The 19823-nt window shown below is 41.2% G+C and overlaps 1 protein-coding gene across 1 annotated transcript; it reads right to left on the minus strand.

Moving 5' to 3' along the window:
• il7r (interleukin 7 receptor) lies at window positions 1–15921 on the minus strand. Its single transcript, XM_039779484.1, has 8 exons — window positions 15729–15921; window positions 12463–12595; window positions 11208–11362; window positions 7971–8122; window positions 6597–6750; window positions 5104–5200; window positions 3348–3420; window positions 1–2007 (listed from the first exon to the last, which is right to left on the minus strand). The coding sequence occupies exons 1-8, from the start codon at window positions 15820–15822 to the stop codon at window positions 1588–1590; spliced, it is 1278 nt and encodes a 425-aa protein (XP_039635418.1). The 5' UTR covers window positions 15823–15921; the 3' UTR covers window positions 1–1587.
• Window positions 15922–19823: the final 3902 nt, after the last annotated feature.

Raw genomic sequence — 19823 nt, forward strand, 5'->3', positions numbered from 1 at the left:
GTTATGGCCCTTTAGCAGCTGTTTTTGTAAAAATAGGCTAACGATTGTGTCATAACCACGCGACTTTCTGTCGCACAGTAGAGGAATTACCGTATAGTACAGGAGAAGCTCACAGGCAATTGGGGGGACGTGGAGGCATCATACAGTCAAGGTAGAAGCCCAGAGAGAGTCCATGAAAGCATCGGAACTAAATATTTCAGCAACGTTTTGCTCCTGCTTCTACGCTCATGGACAGCTCCTACTCACACGCTCCGTCTCTGTAAGATTGGGAATGATTGAGATTTCTCTCGGCACAGCTACCAGAAGACTTCACACTTTCAGACAGGTTGCTCACGTCACAGCTACGTCGTCAAGCTCAGTTTGAGGCTGTGCAGTAACGCTCAGCCAGCACTGGAGCGCTTCTAATAGACTTCACTGGTCTCCATCGAAGTCTACGGCATCGCTGTGTCCATTTCTTTTGCTATCTATGGCCATTCTCTCCAGCTAAAAGATTACCTGACCCTTTAACTGATTGATTTTAGCCTTGAAGGTAGTATGCTCTGGAAACATCTTTCTGTGATTTGTAGTAAAACATGCAGAAACACGGGTATGATCTTCTAAAGTTCCTCCAACGCCAGGCGACTGTAAGAGGACGTATGTCAGTATACCATGTATAAGAATAAGAATAAGAATATGATGAATATGTACTTATATAATCATATGGCATCAAAAGCAACAAAAACTCAAAAAGCTACATTTGAAACGTCTTGGTTAGTCGCACACGTTTTGCAAACTGCTACATTCGGCATCAAGTGAACGTTAAAAGTAAAAATCCTTTTTTTATCCTACTTTGACACACTGGGAAACTTTCACGCTACAATAAAGTGGCCGATTTTTCAGAGCTTTGGCACCGCAATTAAACAACACTGGCTGGGCCGGGTCATGCTCCCCAGCTCCACCATCTCTCTCGGCAAAAATCATCACATCCTGTTGCAACAAAACAAGGTGGCGACGGCCAAAATTTAGGCTTCAAAAAGGCAGTCCACAAACCAATGGGTGATGTCACAGATGCTAGGTCCATTTTTTTTCTTATCCATTAAATAGACAAGAAAAGTCCGGCCCCTTCCTATGTCCACCATGGGACTTTATTTCATAAAGAATGTGTCCGTTAGTGAACAGAGAGAGACATATAATATTTAAATCCTGTCTGAATGGTGCCAAGAAATGCACTTTTGATGTTTGTCAGTTTAAAAGATAAGTTTGTCGTAGGTTAAACATTGTCTACCGGATGAATTTTTACTGAAATAAAGTCCCATTGTGGACACAGGAAGGGCGTGGCTTCACCTTTTTATCATTTTGTGTCCACTTCTGATTGATAAAGATCCTCGTTCTATTTGTTTGTCCATCAATGTTCCTCTTCCTGACCTACTTGATCTGATAGAAACTGAACATGGTGATGGTGGTTGTGTCCATTTTTTTGATATTTTTGTCCCATTTTCAATTTTGTTGCAAGACCTTTTTTAGCCATTCAATCATTTTGTGTCCTCTCCTGATTGGAAACATTCTGAGCAGTTTGATAAAGATCCTGTTCCTCTTTCTCCTCCTGAACTACTTGATCTGATAGAAACTGGACATGGTGACGTACTCGTGTCCTCCGTCAGACGGAGGAGTGAGAGCTCTCTCCCCGGGGGAAGGACCGTTGCTCTGGAGGCTGTCCTCTCCCTGAAGGCTGTCCTCTCCGTGGAGGCTGTCTTCTCCGTGGAGGCTGTCCTCTCCGTGGAGGCTGTCTTCTCCGTGAAGGCTGTCCTCTCCGTGGACGGAGCCCCGGCTCAGCAGGGCGGACAGCTCCAGCTCCTCTGTGTCGACGCTGGAAGCGCTCCGGGAGCAGTCGGAGCTCTGGGTGGAGCTGGGAGCGCTCGACTGGGCACCGCTGGCAGCGAGCGAAGACTCGGTTTCACACGGCTGGTCCGCTGTTTTCTCTAATTTAAGGGCACTGAACACCTCCGGTTTAAAGTTCAACAGGAGGCCCTGCAAACACAGAAAACATCAAATGTGGTTATTCAAATCAATTCAATTCAGTATATTTAAGAAGGGGGCAGTGCAGACTAATAAAACATGTATATACATGGGTTAAAAATACCAGAATTAGTTAAAAGACGTCCCATCGGAGCACATAGGTTCATTACTGGTTGTAAACCCCTTCCATCATTGCACTCTGTACTCTGCTCTAATGGTCATCATTACCCATACCATACACCCATACTGTTGCACTGGTATAACTTCATCTACAAATCTATCCTTGTATTGCTGCCCACATATTTATCCATTTACATGTCAAGCAAGCACTGCAGTCACAGCCTACGCTCCCAGGACTTTATTACCTTCAACGTCCTGTCGGTTCGTACACAGCTAATTCCCATCGGTACTGTATGTACAGAGCTGCGTCCCATTGGTTCGTACAGAGCTACGTCCCATCGGTTCGTACAAAGCTGCGTCCCATTGGTTCGTACAGAGCTACGTCCTATCGGTTCGTACAAAGCTGCGTCCCATTGGTTCGTACAGAAAAAAGTCCCATCGGTTCACACAAAGCTACGTCCTATCGGTTCTCACCGACCTACGTCACATTGGCAACAGATTCTCACTCCCATCTTGTAAAATACGGACCCTTGGTTTGTTTGTTTGCTTTATTTGGATCCCCATTAGCTTCTAATCTATCATGTGACAATACAATTTACAACATCATATTACACACCATACGCACAAAGACTTTACTTCACATTACACAACATTTGAAAATAAAAATCATATTTTACAGTTAACGCAATTAATCACACACAACAAAAAATAAATAAATAATAAAATTAAAAAAAAGGTGCCTTTGTCGTTGTTATTGACGCTAAAAGTCTCCTTTAGCATCATATAACACGCTTTAACTAAACATGCTTGGTCGGGACTATTGCCGTCCCTCCTGACGCAGTTAGTTAAAGGAAAAGCTCGTGGGTGGGCTTACTCTTCCGTGACAAGCGGCAATAACGGGACGGTTAAAGACACATGCGGTACACAAACCAGAATCTCCTGGGTGAAAGTCCTGTGTTTGACCCATCCACCCCCCCAACCAACCCCTCTACGCGGAATTTCCCCCTTACATACTACTCTCTAAACCCTGTGTGGCTTCTGCTCTGACAGCCACTGTCCACACATCCTTATTTTACAAATTGTGAGTGAGAACGGGTTGGCACTGATAATGGAACGATTAAAAACAGAGGGATAAGAATGTACGTTAATGGGACATGAACCCCGGTCTCCTGATCTTTTGGATTGGAGGACTGGTTGTGTTTTTCTGACAGCTTCAAAGTAACGTGACTCACTTTATTGGGCTTGCAGATGTGCACCAGAGTGTGTTTGGGGTGAGGGATGCTCGGCCACACACAGGTGAATATTCTGTGAAGGAAAGAGAAAATAAATATTAATATATATGACACATCTGAATTATGGCTGGAATTAATGATTATTTTCATAGTTGATTAATCTGCTGATTATTTTCTTGATCAATTGGTTGGTCATAAAATGTCAAATAGTGAAAAATATTCACCTCGCTTCCTCAAAGTCAAAGCCAACATCGTTAAATGTCTTTGTTTTAAGTTCAAAACTTAAGGATAATACTAGGGATGCACAGAATATTCGGCCACCGAAAATTTTCGGCCAAAAATGGCCCAAAAGGGCATTTTCGGTTTTCGGCCGAAATACTTTTATCACCGAAACAATACGGCCCAAAATGTTGTGATGACGCAAACAGAAACCGCGACTTGCACGTGTGTCAGTGCCCGATCCGTTCCACCTGCAAAGCGTCTCCTAAGCAAAGAGGCTGAGACGGACCACGGAGTACGTAGACACATCTAGCCGACGGCCGACCGTTGACAGAAAACCCCGTCGATATGATCAGTTGCGTCCCCGAGGTCCAAAAAACTGCCACAGAACAGACCAAAAAGACGAGAGGAGACGAGACGTAATACATCTCTATAACAGCAGGCGGCGCTAATCTGTAATGTTGCCCAAGAAATGAAAACCGGCAGCTGATTGGACGAACGCGTCACATGGGTTTGTTTTCTTCGGAAATTCAGAGCCAGACTGTCACGGCGGCCGTTCAAAATCTGATCTCATATTGTACTAAAATAGTTCACTGAAACATGTTCCTGAAAACATTTTAAGCGAGAAATAGGCCGTACAGTTGCTGAATCTGTCTTCATTTCAGATCAACAAAGGTCAGTTTAAAAGATTTTCATCAGATTTTGAGAGGCTCTAGTCACCTCATTCCGCTCGCCATTTCCGGGTGAGTCCCGACTTCCCTGCCGCCGACTGAACATGTCAGGTCGGCCAAAATGAACGCCGACAGCCCCCCAAACGGACGACGACACGGGACACACCGAACAGATTTGAGTCACTGACCTCGCCAGACTGTCCCACGGCCGATAATCGGCCTGGTGTGTCCCGGCCTTTAGAGTCTGTCAGCACACGTTTCAGTGAGATCTATTCGGATCCTCTGCACTTCATCTGCACTTCACTGTACTTGATCCGCGTTATATAGACCATTACTTGGATGCGGAAATATATATGTTCAGTGAAATCCTGCAAGAAAGTGCCTCAAATAATAATAATAATAATAACAACAATAGGTAAGCTATTCTGTTCTTAGGCTACTATATACTGTATGTGACTATCAGATTGTAGCCATATTTCTGCTAGATATTTTTTTAATTAAACTTTAATAGTAATTTATACAATTGCAATGCCTTGATTTTAGTAAAGTTAGTACACAGTCATAGCCATAAATGCAATGGTACTAATAATTGGCCTAATTTCTTTCGGTGTTTCAGTTTTCGGTCTTGGTTTCCTCTTTTTCGGTTTTCGGTTTCGGCCAAGAATTTTCATTTTGGTGCATCCCTAGATAATACATTTAATGTGATATGAAACAGAAAAGAGCAGATTTGAAAGGCTGAAAACAGCATGTTCTGACAAAAAAAAATTATTAATCGATTATCAAAATATTTGCCGATAATTTTCTGTCGATCGACTAATCGTTTCAGTTCTAGTCTAATTGCACTGAAGAAAGCCGAGGTGTCATACTTGTTTTTCAGGAAGAAAATGACGCTTGAAGGCACAATCACCAGAACGATGAGACACACTATCAGTTTTTCATCTGGCCGTTGTGGGATGTTTTCTCCTGTAAAAGAAACCACAGGAAAGAGTTAAATAGTCACCGATCTCTTAACATGCTCATATTCTGCTCATTTTCAGCTTCATAATTGTATTCAGAGGTTGTACCAGAATAGGTTTTCATGGTTTAATTTTTAAAAAACATTATATTTGTTGTACTGCACATTGCTGCAGCTCCTCTTTTCACCCTGTGTGTTGAGCTCTCTGTTTTAGCTACAGAGTGAAACATAACACTTCTGTCTCATCTTTGTTGGGAGTCACACATGCTCAGGACCTAGGTAAGGACTACTAGCCAGTCAGAAGCAGAGTATGAGGGCGTGCCCTGACAGTACCTAGGTAAGGACTACTAGCCAGTCAGAAGCAGAGTATGAGGGCGTGCCCTGACAGTACCTAGGTAAGGACTACTAGCCAGTCAGAAGCAGAGTATGAGGGCGTGCCCTGACAGTACCTAGGTAAGGACTACTAGCCAGTCAGAAGCAGAGTATGAGGGCGTGCCCTGACAGTACCTAGGTAAGGACTACTAGCCAGTCAGAAGCAGAGTATGAGGGCGTGCCATGCTAGCAGCTAGGTGAGCATTATAACGTGTGTTCCAAAGTGACCACGTCTGTCTCTGAAGTAAAGGCTGGACTACAATAGAGCTGTTTGGAGCAGTTGGTGAACAGTGTTTTCTGTTGGAGATGGTAAGTCCCTAACTACTGCAGCGACTGATGGGCGCTAAAATCACAAGAATGGAGACAAAAAAGTCAGACACCAAATTAAAAGCAAAACACGTTCAATTCTGCTGAAGTTGAACTCAAATGAAAAATGACAAATTATACATCCTTACATGTTTTCAATTTCTTCTGTCCACGTGTTTTATTTTGTCCTTTTTTGTCTTGTTTTATTTTTGCAATTTCATTTATAAAGGTAAGATGTTCCTTAACTAAGTAACTTTTAAATTACCTACTTTTGCGCTTATTTGTCGGGGGGTTTAGGCGTGAAATTTTTCAATTTAAAAAAATTAAATTTTCCCATACATTTTGTGTCTCTTTGTGGGTTTTTGTATCTCTTTGTAGTCATGTTGTGTCTCTTTTTGGTCCTTTGTGTTTTCTTTGGGGTTGTTTTGGGTCTCTGTGGTCTATTGGCGTCCCTTTGTGGTAGTTTAGCATCTCTTTTTCACATCGTTTTGGACCGTTATTTTCACCATATCTGTGTCTAAAACTTTGGAAAAGCTAATGCAGATAATACATAAATAATGCTTATGAAGCTTAAAGACAAAACTTAAAGCTAAAGAAGTATGACTACATCATTAGATCTGAGAAAAGTATTTTAGTGACATTCATTTAGCTCGGGCGATGCCCTAAAAAGGCTCGGGTGCTGCACGTAAATATTATAATGACGAGGAAAACCGTGACGCATCTCACCCGGGGGAGTGAAGAATGCGAACGTTTGACTCCAGTCGCTCCAGGTTCCCTGCAGAATGCTCACCGGCAGCGCTCGCACTTTGACGTGATACTCAGCTTGTTTTTGGAGAAAGTCCATGTCGATCGGTAGAGTGTCTGAAGAGATGTTCTGAATCTGAACTCAAACAGAAAATACACTTTCAACAATTCAATCAGCACTGAACATCTTTTATTAAAACCCTCTGAGGTCTAAGGACATTAGAGCTGTCTTCCTCTATAATACCATTCAAATTGAATTTGTTATTTTTTTAAATATTCAAATAATATTCAAATATTGAATGCTCAAATGCAGCCTGTTATAAATATGTAATATACTATTCAGGCTTATGCATTGTCAATGCCACTATAAGCATGTGGTTGTTGTTACACATTCTGTCCACTAGAGGGACTTCCAACATCAGCCTGGCCTTGAAGGAGACCTACGTCACGGCGCATTTCCGGCACGCCGCTCTCTGTTTACATTATCTTCCACCACGAGCACACAGCGACACAAATCAACAGAGAGCTGAGTAATGAAACATTATCTAACAAGTGTATTTAGGCGGCTCGGTTGTAAAGGCTAATGGTGCACGGTTAGCATTATGTTAGAAAGCACAGCCGAAACCATTTGTCATAAACAATAGTGTTAGCCACGATGCTAACGGCATTAATAACCAAGCCAAACGGTGCTGCCACTACTATTTTAATGATTTATAAGCAACCTGTTTCTTGCAGATTGGATCGTTACTGAGAATCCAGCTGTTAGAAGGTAATATATGAAGTAGAAGCTAACTCTGTCAGCTGTAGGGCTGCTAACATTAGCTTCAGCTGTCTCCATGAAGCTCCCAGCTAAGCTCCTATAATTTGCGCCGCAGTTACAAAACCAGAACAAGCTTACTAATGATAAAATAAGCACTTTGGATGTGGATTTTAAAGTAATGTTTTTTTACTATACGAATTATATTCGACTTTCCAACAGCCCTAAAGGACATTTTCACAAATTCACCTTTTAAGGGTATTTTTTTCATATTTTATTTATTTTAAAACAGGAAAACAGAGACAAAACTTTAAGTTAACTTGTCTAAAATTTAAGTTGCATTGATGAAATCCTTTGTTTTGAAAGCACTCAGATTATTAAATACATCCAACTTTAAACATTTGTCTTAATCAACTGGTTAATTTGATTTGGAAAGACTTAATTTATTTGTGTGTTACAAATTAAAGTAATTTTTTGAAGTTCCAACAATTTTCGTTTTTTCAGTGTAGATTATTTCAAATTAAATATCTGAGATGGATGTTCACAGGAATTTAAAAGTGGAAATAATAACAGAAGCAACAGAAAATAGAGTGAGTTACGATTGTGCTGCTTGCGTTGCAGATGTGCAGCTGGAAGAGTTGGTTGTCTAGTTTCAGGTAATCGCTGAAGTACGGAGTCTGAATATGGATCACGGCCTGGTTCGCCTCTGTGTCGAAAGTGACGTTCTTCACCTGAGGACTTCTCGGTTTAACTGCAGGGACACAACAAAGTTTCAACGTATCCTTATTATCACCGAAAGGGCAATTTGGTTTACAGCCAGCAGTAGGCTACATAGACAGCAAGCACACCAAAAACACAACAAAATAAATTACAAGAGTTACATTTGAACCCTTGTGTTGTCTTCCCGTCGACCATGACAACAACAACTTTTGTTTTTCTGCGTCAGAATTTCAAATTCAAATTTTTTTTTACATTTTGGTAATCTTTTCGACACTTGGGCGACACTTCTGCTGCTTTTCCCGACAAGTTTGTCACTTTTTTCCACGTTTTTGTCAATTTCGGGTCAAATTTGCCCCGTTTTCAAAGTTTCCTTATCAGAAATTTGGGTTTCTTTCAAGCAAATTGCACAAAAATCACACAGATGGTTTCTACAGAAACGCTCTTTGAGTATAATTAATGATCAGTTCCCTACTTTCATTATATTGTGGATGTTCAAATTCAATTTTATAGCATTTGGAGAAAAAAAGGAAATTGTTTCAAAACAGTATCCTGAGTAAACTTTGACATGTACCAGTCTGTGATTCTCTCAACATACTGCATGTTCCTAATTCACAATAATTCATAATTCCCACTATTATTTAAACAAAAAATAGGTATAATTTCATATAAATGAGGTTTATTGGTCATGAATAAGTGTAAAATTAATAAGTTGGTGCTAGTGGTGAATCCGGTGGCAATGAACAAAAAGCATGGAAAAAGAAACAAAAACCTTGAAAAAGTGGACAAAATCTTCAAAATAAAAAATGTTAAACTTTTTTTCTGTGGCAGCAGAAAATAAGTGTTGTACTGAAAATAATCCTGAAGACATTTTGGGTAAAAGTGTGTGTTTTTAACAATTTATTTAAATTCTAAAATGCATTCTTGAAAAAGTTCCTCAGAAAGGTCTTTCTCAGATTTATGACGTGTAATCGATAAGTCTAATCGTTGGAGCTCTAGACTGCAGTTAGGATTATGTTATATGTAATTATTTATATTTATATTTATATTATTATATGTAATAGTTTTCATGCTGCACTTCTGCTGCTTCTATTTATTTTAAACTTCAATTATTTTGGGTGTTTCTCATCTCTAGATGATTCCTTCATACTGCCATACATTACATACTGTTTGGAAGTGTGGGGAAACACATACAAAACAAACACTGAACCAATATTTATCCTCCATGAGAATTATAGAACACCAACTAATCCACATCATACTAAAAGCACTCAAACTTCAAGATCTTGTTGACTTCAGAACTGCACAAACGATCTACCAAGTAGAAACTCACAACATCTTCTCACTCCCATCGCGTAAAATACGGACCCTTGGTCAGGTGTCTTTGGCGTTTGTTATTGACGCTAAAAGTCTCCTTTAGCGTCAGGTCTAAACACGCTTGGTCGGGACTCTTGGCGCCACTTTTGACGCTCTGGGTCGGGACGTATGTTAACGCTTTGTGTTGTCTTACCGTCGACTGTGCAACTTTTCATTTTTCTGACTCATTTACCTATCGCTTTTCCCCAAAGTTTTTTATACGTTTTTTTTTGTCACTTCTTACCAATGTTTTTGTCACATTTCCCATGTGCTTTTTTGTTGTTTTTCCCCACATTTTTGAAGCTATTTCCGACATTTTTATAACTCTTTTCAACGTTCTTTTATCATTTTTTTTCTCCAAATACTATAAAATTGAATAAAACACCCAAATTCAATGAAAGTACTGAGCTGATCTTTTATTTTACTTGTTAAGAGTGTTGTAGGGAACCATCCACCTTCTTTTTTGACAATGTTGTTGAAAGAAACCCAAATTTCTGAATATTTCTTTTGAATATGGGTCAGATTTGACCCGAGGACACCAGGAGGGTTAAACTGATATGCGACACAAGACCGAGACAGTTGGGCTTAGGAAAAGATGGTGGGTGGGGTTATAAAATCAACATTTTAGGAACACGCTGGGCAAGAATGGGACACAAACTCCTGGGGGAAAGTCCTGTGTTGTTTGACCCCCCAACCAACCTCATTATGCAGATTTTCAGTCTTTCATACTACTCTTCACTGTCTCTCTTAACACTAGGTCATCTTACAGCGCTGCTGAGCTGCTGCTCGGACCGCTGCGCTCCAGACAGATGCTGAAGGGGGGGTTTTGCATCGTATCTGAGGCTGAGAGCCACTGACCATGTGTCCATATTTTAAGAGTTGGGCGAAAGAACGGGTTGAAAATCAACAGTTATCTGACCAATCCAATATGTAAGTTCCTCTTAAGTAATATTTGCTTCCTCTCATTTGGAAAATATACGATTGCTGAAGATTTTGTTCGGATTTGTGGTGGAAGTTTACTCGTTAGCAGCAGGAGTGCGTATCAAAAACACAAGATGAAACGAATAAAGGCTTATTTGAGAATTAAACCAAAGTTTGTGTTTGAGTAATTATTTACATTTGCAAATGCAGAGAAAACAGTTTCACAAGTACCACGGCACATCTGAAAGAGTCTTCTGACTCAGCTAAATGTCAACACATCTTTATAGGAGAAACTCCGTTAAACCACTCCTCTCAAGATATCTTTAGCAGGCCGACAGTTGAAAAAACACCATAAACAGTCAAATCATTTTACAACCTTCCCTTCTGCTCCTTTTCCTTAGTTTAGTCTAACACCTGTTTATCTCAGCTGCCAGGAACAGAATGGATCCATCTTAAGAGACACAGTTCACAGTGTTATGGCCTTTTTCACCTTTATCTGCTAAAAGTAAAACAGAATGAAGGACGGAGGTCCTCTAAACAAAACTAACTTCAACTAGACTCAAGGTTCATGATTTCAGCTGTTTCACTTGGAGTCTCTGAGTCTACACAAATATTGAAGAATATCAAGAAAATCTTGTAGAATATCAAACAATCATGTTCAAATAAAATGTTGCCATTACATGGTTTTCTTGACTGTGCTGAAATGTACATGTTCTAAATTATCTTTTTTGTTCAAAATAAACCAAAAGTAAAGTAAAATGACTTTGACTGCCGAGTGAGTAAACCTCTTTGTTTGTTAACCAGTGTAACCTGAGTGAAGCCAAAGCTGCAGGACCACATACCGATCTTCATCAGGTTGACGGTGACGTTAACGGTTCCTCCTCTCTGCAGGTGGACGTTCACGTTCACGGGAACAAGCGGAGTCCGACCTCTGAAGCTCACCACAGCTCCGCCATCACTCAAACACTTGATCCTGTTCTCATAGTAGTCTGAGAAGCTGTGAACACAAGAGTCCGTCACTCACTGAACCATTGCCATAAGCGCAGATTTCGGGGGGCATGGGGGGGATATGTAGTATTTAGAAGGCGTAGATTTGTCCGCCTCAAAAAATATTATGTTTCCAACCTCAAAAAATTTGGTTGGTTTTGGGAAATTAAGTCCACGTTGTTTTTGTTGCTTTGTTTGACATTTGTTACGTTTTTTCAACATTTTCAGAAGTTAACTGAGCAGCTTTGTATTTTCCTAACAGTAAATGTTCTGCAGTTTAACTGTAGCTACACTAGGGATGCACCCAATCCAGATTTTTGGGGTTGGTCTGAATCCTGAACCCCCTGGTTGAGATGGTGCTGACTCCTCCTCCCATCCTCAGTCCATGAACCCAGTAAACACATGAATGAAGTAAACAGGGACTGGCCTTCCTTTGCCGTAGCTGAAGTTGCTGCATTCTGGCTGCTGTCTGGAGATTCCTTCGTGAACAACTCGTATTCTTTCACATGTTTCAGACCAGATGTTGTAACAGCGGCCATGTTGTGTATAGTTTAGGGTCCTCGCCACCACCAGACCAATCAGCATTGACCAGATTGAACATGTAGCTGGACTTGAATGGCCTTCTTTTGACTGAAAGTTCTGCCAAACAACAACTTGTTATGCTCACCAGATCCATGTCCACTTTCTCACAGCCTGCTGCATTGAACGCTCCACCTACGGAAACACCTTCCCGTAACCAACGGTGCCGTCACTACGGCGACCAGCGTAGCGCGCCGAGTGCAAGCGTAGGGGTCGGATCACTGGGAACAAATTCTAAGGTTCAGTAGAAACCAAACCGCGTCAGAAAGCCCAGTATTCAGCCGGATCCTGGATTCGGTGCATCCCTGAGCTACACACATAATTTCTGTTTTTTAATTATGCAAGAAAATATTGGTAATGAGCTGCCAGAACCGTTTTCTGTTATTTTACGGATTTATTTCTTAGACTGCAGGATATAAAGTGTTTGACTCTGAACCTTTTTCTTATAATATGTTCCCCCCAATGTTGAAACAAAACATATGCCCTTAAAACGTCTGTCCCTAAACTTCTATACTGACAAAAAGGTTTTACCACACTGTCATGTTCATGATGCGGTCGGCCTCGGCGTCTTCGTCGTCCTCGTTGTTGCTCCTGCCTCCGAGCAGTTGGCAGCTCAGACTGCTGCCTGTTCTCAGGATGTCAGAGCTGCAGAGGATTCTGGGCTCTGACAGGAAACACTCTCATTAATAAACACTCCTACAACACTGTCACACAGCCAGAAAGAAATCATCTTCATTATCATTGTACATGGGCAACGGAATTGGATGCAGTCATCTGCAAAAGTGTCAAACAGGTAAATGAATAAATATAAACAAACTTCTAAAAGCCACTTTTAAACAGAACAAAGAAACAGGTTTTTGAAAAGAAACTGAAGACACAAAAGCAAACACATATAAGACATTCATTGCATGATTCATTTTTATAACTTAAGCAGCGTTTAGAGCAGTCCTGTCTTTTGGATAACAACTTCTCCTGAGTCTGTCTGTGTTTTAATTGTCCTGAAACTTCTGTAGTTCACACAGCAGAGAAAGTCATAGTAAGAGTCCTTTTGGTTTATGAGTTTTGTGTTTTTGGTTCCAACCTCCCGCCACTAGGGGCAGTAGTTTGCTGTCAGTTACAGGAAACACTTTTATTATCAATCAGGTCCGCATCTCATTTTTATTCCAGGTCAAAGGTCCGGAACGATTGGCGATAGCAAAATACCATTTAATCAACTCACTTATAACTTTTAAGCAAAATATATTTGAGTTGCGTTCTCGGTTTACTTTTTCGAGCTTCATGCAGTAAAAGGACAATATTGCCACCTTATAGGTCTGAATGATTTACTCCACCTGTGCAGTTCTGAATGTATAATTAAACCCACCTGTGTGTGGAGTATTGGTTGTAATTGGCTGTGCACACGCTGAGGAAGGGCGCTGTCCGAAACATCCGTTGTCTGGCAATAAACTATCAAACTGGAGTGCTGTCCTAGATGTATGTATAGGCGGAATTTACAGTGGGGAATCAAAACTGGCAGGTGCAACCCCCCCAAAAAATTTGAATTTCCTTTACATTAATAATTTAATAACCTAATCACCATAACTTGATGCAGAAAAGGTACACATTTTTGCAGAAAAATTCACAAGAATGCAGAAAATGTTTGATATGCTTAAAATTTAAATTTTGCTCTAAAATGGAGATGTCAAACCCCTCTTACAGAGAGGTGTGTTCAGGTGCATTCTGGGCATGCTGGTCTTACAGGGAGGTGTGTTCAGGTGCATTCTGGGCATGCTGGTCTTACAGGGAGGTGTGTTCAGGTGTATTCTGGGCGTGCTGGTCTTACAGGGAGGTGTGTTCAGGTGCATTCTGGGCATGCTGGTCTTACAGGGAGGTGTGTTCAGGTGTATTCTGGGCGTGCTGGTCTTACATGGAGGTGTGTTCAGGTGTATTCTGGGCGTGCTGGTCTTACAGGGAGGTGTGTTCAGGTGTATTCTGGGCGTGCTGGTCTTACAGGGAGGTGTGTTCAGGTGCATTCTGGGCATGCTGGTCTTACAGGGAGGTGTGTTCAGGTACATTCTGGGCATGCTGGTCTTACAGGGAGGTGTGTTCAGGTGCATTCTGGGTGTGCTGGTCTTACAGGGAGGTGTGTTCAGGTGCATTCTGGGCGTGCTGGTCTTACAGGGAGGTGTGTTCAGGTGCATTCTGGGAGTATTGCTATCTTGAGGCAGTGGGAAGTGGTCACACCATTGACCAACAAAAACCTGGTCTAAAGTCAATAACGCAGCATTTCATTGTTATTTTAACAGAGCATTAGTAAAATGCTCCTAGGCTCGTGCACAGTGCACGCACACTATGCTTGTTACACACACAGGGACGCACACACATGCAGAAGATTACTAATAAATATATTAAGCAGCCAATCCTCCATCATAACAGCAATGCTCCAAGGTCCAAACGCGCCTGGCTTTTAAAGGGAATGGGAGATGATCTCTGATTGGCTGATTGCATGTTACGCCCAAAACACACCTCTGATTAATGAAGACACTAAGAACAACCCTTTAGAACCATGAGCCCGGCGCACGGACACTTTTTTCCATCCTTAAACTATTTGGACACACCCTAAACACACCTGCACCAGGCGCTTCACCACCGTTGTGTTTGATAGGACGGCCAAACTTGAAGTCTTCGAACCTACGCTGACGTCACACAGCACTGGTAAACACAGTCAGCAGGAGTTCCCCTTTAAAGACCGTTTATAGCCAGAGCTTCCACAGAGTCTAACTTTACTAAAACCACTGCTATCAGTTTAGTTTTACTTCAGCTTCTGAAGATTCACTTCAGACCGCAAATATATCCACAACAATCTGACAGCTCGTCATGAACTTAAGCTCACATATTTTCCAGAGAATGACCTTTTAACCTTTTCTTCTAGTGCCAGAGTTTAAATATGCAAATGAGGCATTATCTAACGCTGCCTTTTGGTGAATAAAACAGGTAAATGTGTATTTTGGATGTTAGTTTTCACACTAGTCTGAAAGAAGATATGGTATGGAAGCACAATGGACCAAAAACTTCTAATTAAAAGTGACGTGTTTGCATGTAGCATGTCTCCTGATCAGCTGGGGAAGTTTCTGCTGATATCTCTTAACCTGCAGGGTCTTCCCCTAAAATGTAGTCGTAGAATGTAACTAAGTACATTTACTCCAGTACTCCACAATATTCATCTGTTACAGCTTTAGTTACTAGTTACTTTAGTTACTCCACTACATTCATCTGTTCCAGCTTTAGTTACTAGTTACTTTACACATTCAGATTCCTGCACACAGAACACATGTAGTTTATAAAATCTGATGTTTGATTCTAAAGTAAACTAGCCGACTATATAACGGCTACAAGTCTACAGCTGATATGATGAGACCATTAAACACACAGCTGGTTGGATCCTTTACACACAGTACAATGGGAGGAGACACAGAAAGAAGGAAAGACATTTAGTTAGGAGAGACAAAAAGAAAGGAGACAGAAAGAAAGACAGAAAGAAGGAAAGAAAGACAGAAAGTAAGGAGAGACAGAATGAAAGACAGAAAGGAGAGACGCAACTGTTTGGATCCTTTACACTTTCTAAAATGTTTTAATACTTTAACTACATTTTCCTGATGATACTATTACTGAAGTAACATTTTCACTGCAGGACTTTTATTGTAACCGAGTATTTTTTCAGTGTGGTATTAGTACTTTTACTGAAGTTAAGGATCTGAATACTGTTAAAATATAAGTGGACATTGAACTGATGTTGAACCAAACCCAGATGTTCTCACCTGTGTCGGTGTCTCCGTCTCCGCTCTGAGCCTGAGTTCCAGCCGCCAGCAGCAGCAGCAGCAGCGCAGCCCCCCAGCAGGCGGACAGCAGCATGTCGTCAGCGTACGGCCTCACCGCTGCACAGCTGCACAGCTGCAGAGTGGAAGGTGCATCTCTGCAGCTGAGGGTTTTCTCGTCAGCCGGCAGAGAGAGAGAGAGAGAGAGAGAGAGAGAGAGAGAGAGAGAGAGAGAGAGAGAGAGAGAGAGAGAAGAAGGAGTGGCCGTTGTTCAGAGGAAGGTGCTGTGGTTTTTTTTTTTACTTCTCTGCTCACAGGATGTAAAATCAGAAAACATCTCTACTCAGCACACAGCTGACAAGATCAACTATTAACCCTCCACTCTAGGCTACATCTACATCGATACGTTTTGGTTTAAAAAGGAATATCTTTTGCTACGTTCATCCTCTCATTCCCCCTGCTCTGGTGTTTCCCCCCTCTCATTCCCCCTGCTCTGGTGTTTCCCCCTCTCATTCCCCCTGCTCTGGCATTTCTCCCTCTCATTCCCCCTGCTCTGGTGTTTCCCTCCTCTCATTCCCCCTGCTCTGGTGTTTCCCCCTCTCATTCCCCCTGCTCTGGCATTTCTCCCTCTCATTCCCCCTGCTCTGGTGTTTCCGAGCCCCTAAACCGGAGACATTTGGAAACCCTTCTGACCCGTTTTGGTTCTGAATCTGTGGGGTTGTGTTGTAGTCTCAACGGCCGCAAACGGAGACCTTTGGCAACGCAGACCCTGACGCCAACGTTTCTCCTCCTGATTGGGTCTTAAAAACCAAAAGGTAGCAATGGACATGTAGCCTTAGGCCATGATCACACTTGCTGTCTTTTTTGACAAGAAAATGTTGAGCAGGGCGCTTTGTAGTAAAAGAAAAAAAGCTGGCAGCGTTTTGGTTCCAGAAAGCAGCCCAGAGCGTAAGACTTTAACCCAGGAAACGTTGCATGTTTGTGTCCAGGGAGTGTTGTAATCCTAACCCCAATCTTTTCTCTTATCTTAACTTGTCGTTTTGGTCGTCGTCACATGACGCTCACTTTTTTCAGAGAGCTTGTTCTCCTGGACAGAAAAAATCTCTATTTTTACCGTGTCGCTGTCTCCTGCGACCACAGCAGCTGCTGCTCTGTAGAGGATAGGGAAAATCAATCTTTAATCTTTGATTAATAAAATCCAGAAATCCATCTTTTAATAGATGTTCCTTTCTTTTTTTTTAAGATAATTTTTTGGGCATTTTTATTTCTTTGGGACAGCTGAAGACATGAAAGGAGACAGAGAGGGGGGGAATGACTTGCAGCAAAGGGCCGCAGGTCGAAGTCGAACCCACGGCTGCTAAATATAGTAAACCTCTATATATGGGCACCCGCTCTACCAGGTGAGCTACACAGGCGCCCGTTCCTTTCTTCACAGACTCTGTTTCTTATTTCTTTCTTCATGTTATGAGTTGTTAACCCTCCTGGTGTCCTCGGGTCTAATTTGACCCATTTTCAAAAAGTTTCTATATCAGAAATTTGAGTTTCTTTCAACCAAACTGTCCAAAAAACATAACGTGGATGGTTCCCTACAAACATTACTCTTCACAGGTAAAATAAATGATCAGTTCACTAGTTTTATTCAATGATCAGTTCACTAGTTTTATTCAATTTTATAGCGTTTGACAAAAATACGATCAAAGAATGCTGGAAAAAAAGTGACAAAAAATGTTGGAAAAAACAACAAAAAATGTCAAAAAAAGTGCAGAAAAATTGACAAAAACATTGAAAATTTGTGACAAAGAAGAATTGAAAAAAGGACAAAAAAGTTGAAAACAATGTGACAAAAACATCATAAAAAAGTGATTTTCTTTGAAAAAAGTGACAAAAACTTCACCAAAAAAAGTTTTTATTTGAAATTTTGACCCAGAAAAAAAAAATGGGCGATGGGAGGACAACACAAGGGTTAAAGAATTGTAGGGAACCCAACTTGCCGAGCCCTCTTTTCTGGCCTTCCTTTGCATGTTTTTATTTAATGTCTCTAAAATGTGTCATTATTGCTAACTCAATCAAAAATGTAGTTAGTGAGACCAGATGTTGTGAAAGCTGCAGCCTGCCTGAGTCTTCCTCCGTGTCAAACAGCGACCATGAAGCAGAAATCTAACCAGTAACCTACAAACCACTTCCTGATCTGCTTTGTTTCCAAATGAGGCCACTTTGTACACACGACTCTCACTTTACTACCGAGGCCAAAAACAACTCCAACAGACTCTTCGCGTGTGTTTCCACCGGACAGAAACCAGCCGTTTGAACTGGTTTTTGCACCGGTGAAGGGCTGAAACTACCGACTTATGTCCTGGATGAATGGATGAATGGATGAGTAGTTCTGTCTCTAAAATGTGAATCAGTGTTTCCCAAAGCCCAAGATGACGTCATCACATGTCTTGTTTAGGCCACAACAGATACTGCACATGAACTGATATGAAATGAGAGCAGGGAGACTCAAGGCCCTGTCTCTGGGACAAAGTCCCCAGTTACAGTAACGGGAGTAACTGTAATCAGTTACTTTCCACCTCTGCACAAAACAACAAGTACCTTCGTCTCGCTCGAGGTTTAAAACCACTTTATATGAAACGGAGACCCAACTTCATAAACAGGAAACATTTTAACGTTGAATGAGATACACTGAAGTGTTAATGATTATTATTTCAGCTGCTGACAGAGACAATAAAGGAGAAGCCTGTGGACAAGTACCATTAGCCTTCCTCTATACAACATATAAAAGAGAAAGCTGTGTTGCCATAGGTGCAGAAAGCAAAATGGCAAGTTGATTTTTGGCGCTCGGCGCTCTCTGCAGCTCCACCTGAACTTTAGCCTTTTTACCAATGTTTGCAGCTGATTTTTTCACGGTTGACCATTGATGTGACAAATAATCTGCAGCTGATGAATCGGACTTCATTTCCGATCGGAAACACGTACTTCTAAAGATTGTCAGGAGTTCTGCCGAGACGGAATAATGGATGTTATCAGTGGTGTAGTCTCATTTATTTTAGCGGGTATACTGTACTATATAAGGGGGTCCTTAGAGTTACTGCAGGGGGGCCACCAACTTTTAGTTATTTAAAAAAAAAACATGAATCGAACATTATTATCAAATATAAATCAGCCTTTTTGTGAAAAAAAACCCACACTGATGGCTTAATGGCCCAAGTATAAGGATTCACTGTGCCATATGTATTTTTAACATTAAAACATGATTTATAATATCATGCCAACAATTATTTAATAGCTTGGTATTCTATGCACTAGGCTTTAGGCCACCAACATGTTTTTGTTGTAGGGCCAGTTTAATATGCAACTTTTATTCCAAATTTGGTACAATATATGTAGTAGGGGGTCCCTGCTCCGTTTCTCTCTCAGTTAAGGGGTCCTTGGCCTAAAAAACTGGAGTGGTGATGGAGCAGTAGATATGACACGTGCCTTTGGTGTGGGAGATCTGGGTTAGATTCCCACTGCGATACATCAACCAATATGTCCCTGAGCAAGGCACTTAACCCCTAGTTGCTCCAGAGGTGTGATACCTCTGACACACAGTACAGGCCAAAAAGACACACCTTCTCATTCAATGTGTTTCTTTATTTTCATGACTATTTACATTGTAGATTCTCACTGAAGGCATCAAGGGCATTATGTACTTAACAAAAAAGTGTGAAATAACTGAAAACATGTCTTATATTTTAGATTCTTCAAAGTAGCCACCCTTTGCTTTTGTTGATAGCTCTGCAAACCCTTGGTGTTCTCTCAATGAGCTTCATGAGGTAGTCACCTGAAATGGTTTTACCTTCACAGGTGTGCTTTGTCAGGGTTCATTAGTGGAATTATTTCCCTTATTAATAAAAAAGCAAAGGGTGGCTACTTTGATGTTTTCAGTTATTTCACACTTTTTTGTTAAGTACATAATTCCATATGTGTTCATTCATAGTTTTGATGCCTTCAGTGAGAATCTACAATGTAAATAGTCATGAAAATAAAGAAACATGTTGAATGAGAAGGTGTGTCCAAACTTTTGGCCTGTACTGTGTGTATATATATATATATATA

The sequence above is a fragment of the Perca fluviatilis genome, chromosome 17 (assembly GCF_010015445.1).
Source record: "Perca fluviatilis chromosome 17, GENO_Pfluv_1.0, whole genome shotgun sequence".
Taxonomy (NCBI): domain Eukaryota; kingdom Metazoa; phylum Chordata; class Actinopteri; order Perciformes; family Percidae; genus Perca; species Perca fluviatilis.

What these genes read in the sequence shown, in the direction of transcription:
- il7r (XM_039779484.1), bottom strand. Translation starts at nt 15,822, where the DNA reads ATGCTGCTGTCCGCCTGCTGGGGGGCTGCGCTGCTGCTGCTGCTGCTG. An exon ending in GCAACGCAAGCAGCACAATC is followed by an intron (nt 6,751 to 7,970) that starts GTAACTCACTCT and finishes GTTTGAGTTCAG; the next exon opens with ATTCAGAACATCTCTTCAGA. An exon ending in CGCATTCTTCACTCCCCCGG is followed by an intron (nt 5,201 to 6,596) that starts GTGAGATGCGTC and finishes TTTCTTTTACAG; the next exon opens with GAGAAAACATCCCACAACGG.